Here is a 1,201-nt window from a genome sequence, read left to right as displayed (position 1 = left end):
ATTTATATTTATATATTTATATATCGGCCTTATAGACGGGCCGCAGCAACTGAATCTTTTTGTCTTTTATTTGCACCGCTTGCTGCAGCAGCAGCAGCAGCAGCAGCAGCAGCAGCAGCAACAGCTGCAGCAGCAACAGCTGCAGCAGCGCAGCAGCAGCAGCGGCAGCACAAAGTAATTGTATAGACACCAGTAATAAGAATAAGGACTGCAGCAACAAAAACGAAACTAGATAGAAAAAAGCAAAGCTGCTGCTGCTGTTGCCGTTGCTGTTGCTGCTGTTGCTGCTGTTGCTGCTGTTGCTGTTGCTGTTGCTGCTGTTGCTGCTGCTGTTGCTGTTGCTGTTTCTGTTGCTGCTGCTGTTGCTGTTGCAGCTGCTGTTGCTGCTGTTGGGTCTGGGGGTAGTGGCGGCAGGTTCTGCTGCAGCAGCAGCAGCTGCTGCTGCTGCAGCCAGAGCAGCAGCAAAAGCAGCAGCAGCAATGCTGCAGCCGCCTGAGACAGGCACAGCTGCCTATACACCGCAGAAGAGGAGACAGAGAAAGGAGACAAAAAAGAAGAGAAAGACAAAAAGGAGACAAAAGAAAAAGAAAAAGAAAAAAAAAAGAAAAAGAAAAAGGAGACAGAGAACTACAGGTAGAGGCGCTGCTGCTGAATATAACCAACAACTGCAGCAGGAGTCAGAGACAGACAATCTGCCAGCTGCAGCAGCAGCAGCACAGCAGCAGCAGCAGCAGCAGCACAGCAGCAGCAGCACAGCAGCAGCACAGCAGCAGCACAGCAGCAGCAGCAGCAGCACAGCAGCAGCACAGCAGCAGCACAGCAGCAGCAGCAGCAGCACAGCAGCAGCAGCACAGCAGCAGCAGCAACAGCAGCAACAAACGAAAAACATGAGGCAGCAACGCTATACACCCCACCCAACAAGTCAACAGACTCTCCTCGCAATAAACAAACTACAGGGTTTAGGGTTTAGGGTTTAGGGTTTAGGCTACAGTCCAGGGTTTAATCTAGGGTTTAGGGTTTAGGTTAGGGTTTAGGGTTTAGGGTTTAGGGTATATGTTAGGGTCTAGTATATTGGGATTTAGGGTTTATAGTTCATATTAGGGTTTAGGGTTTACGTTAGGGTTTAGGGTTTAGATTAGGGTTTAGGGTTTAGATTAGGGTTTAGAGTTTAGATAACTGTTTAGGGTTTAGGGTTTAGATA

At 48.6% G+C, this 1,201-nt stretch overlaps 1 protein-coding gene across 1 annotated transcript in view; it reads right to left on the bottom strand.

The window, feature by feature from the left end:
• Positions 1–228: 228 nt before the first annotated feature.
• The window catches only part of EMH_0054150 (uncharacterized protein), a gene marked incomplete at both ends in the record, with an annotated part of 4,967 nt that continues 3,994 nt past the window's right edge, over positions 229–1,201 (bottom strand). The window contains one exon of the mRNA XM_013497086.1: positions 229–492. Coding sequence (XP_013352540.1) covers positions 229–492 — 264 coding nt within the window. The remainder of the gene's footprint in view (positions 493–1,201) is intronic.

Source organism: Eimeria mitis, genomic scaffold, assembly GCF_000499745.2.
Source record: "Eimeria mitis Houghton genomic scaffold, Emh_scaff2463, whole genome shotgun sequence".
NCBI lineage: Eukaryota > Apicomplexa > Conoidasida > Eucoccidiorida > Eimeriidae > Eimeria > Eimeria mitis.
The sequence above is the reverse complement of the archived record's forward strand: the minus strand, read 5'-3'. Positions and strand labels throughout refer to the sequence as shown.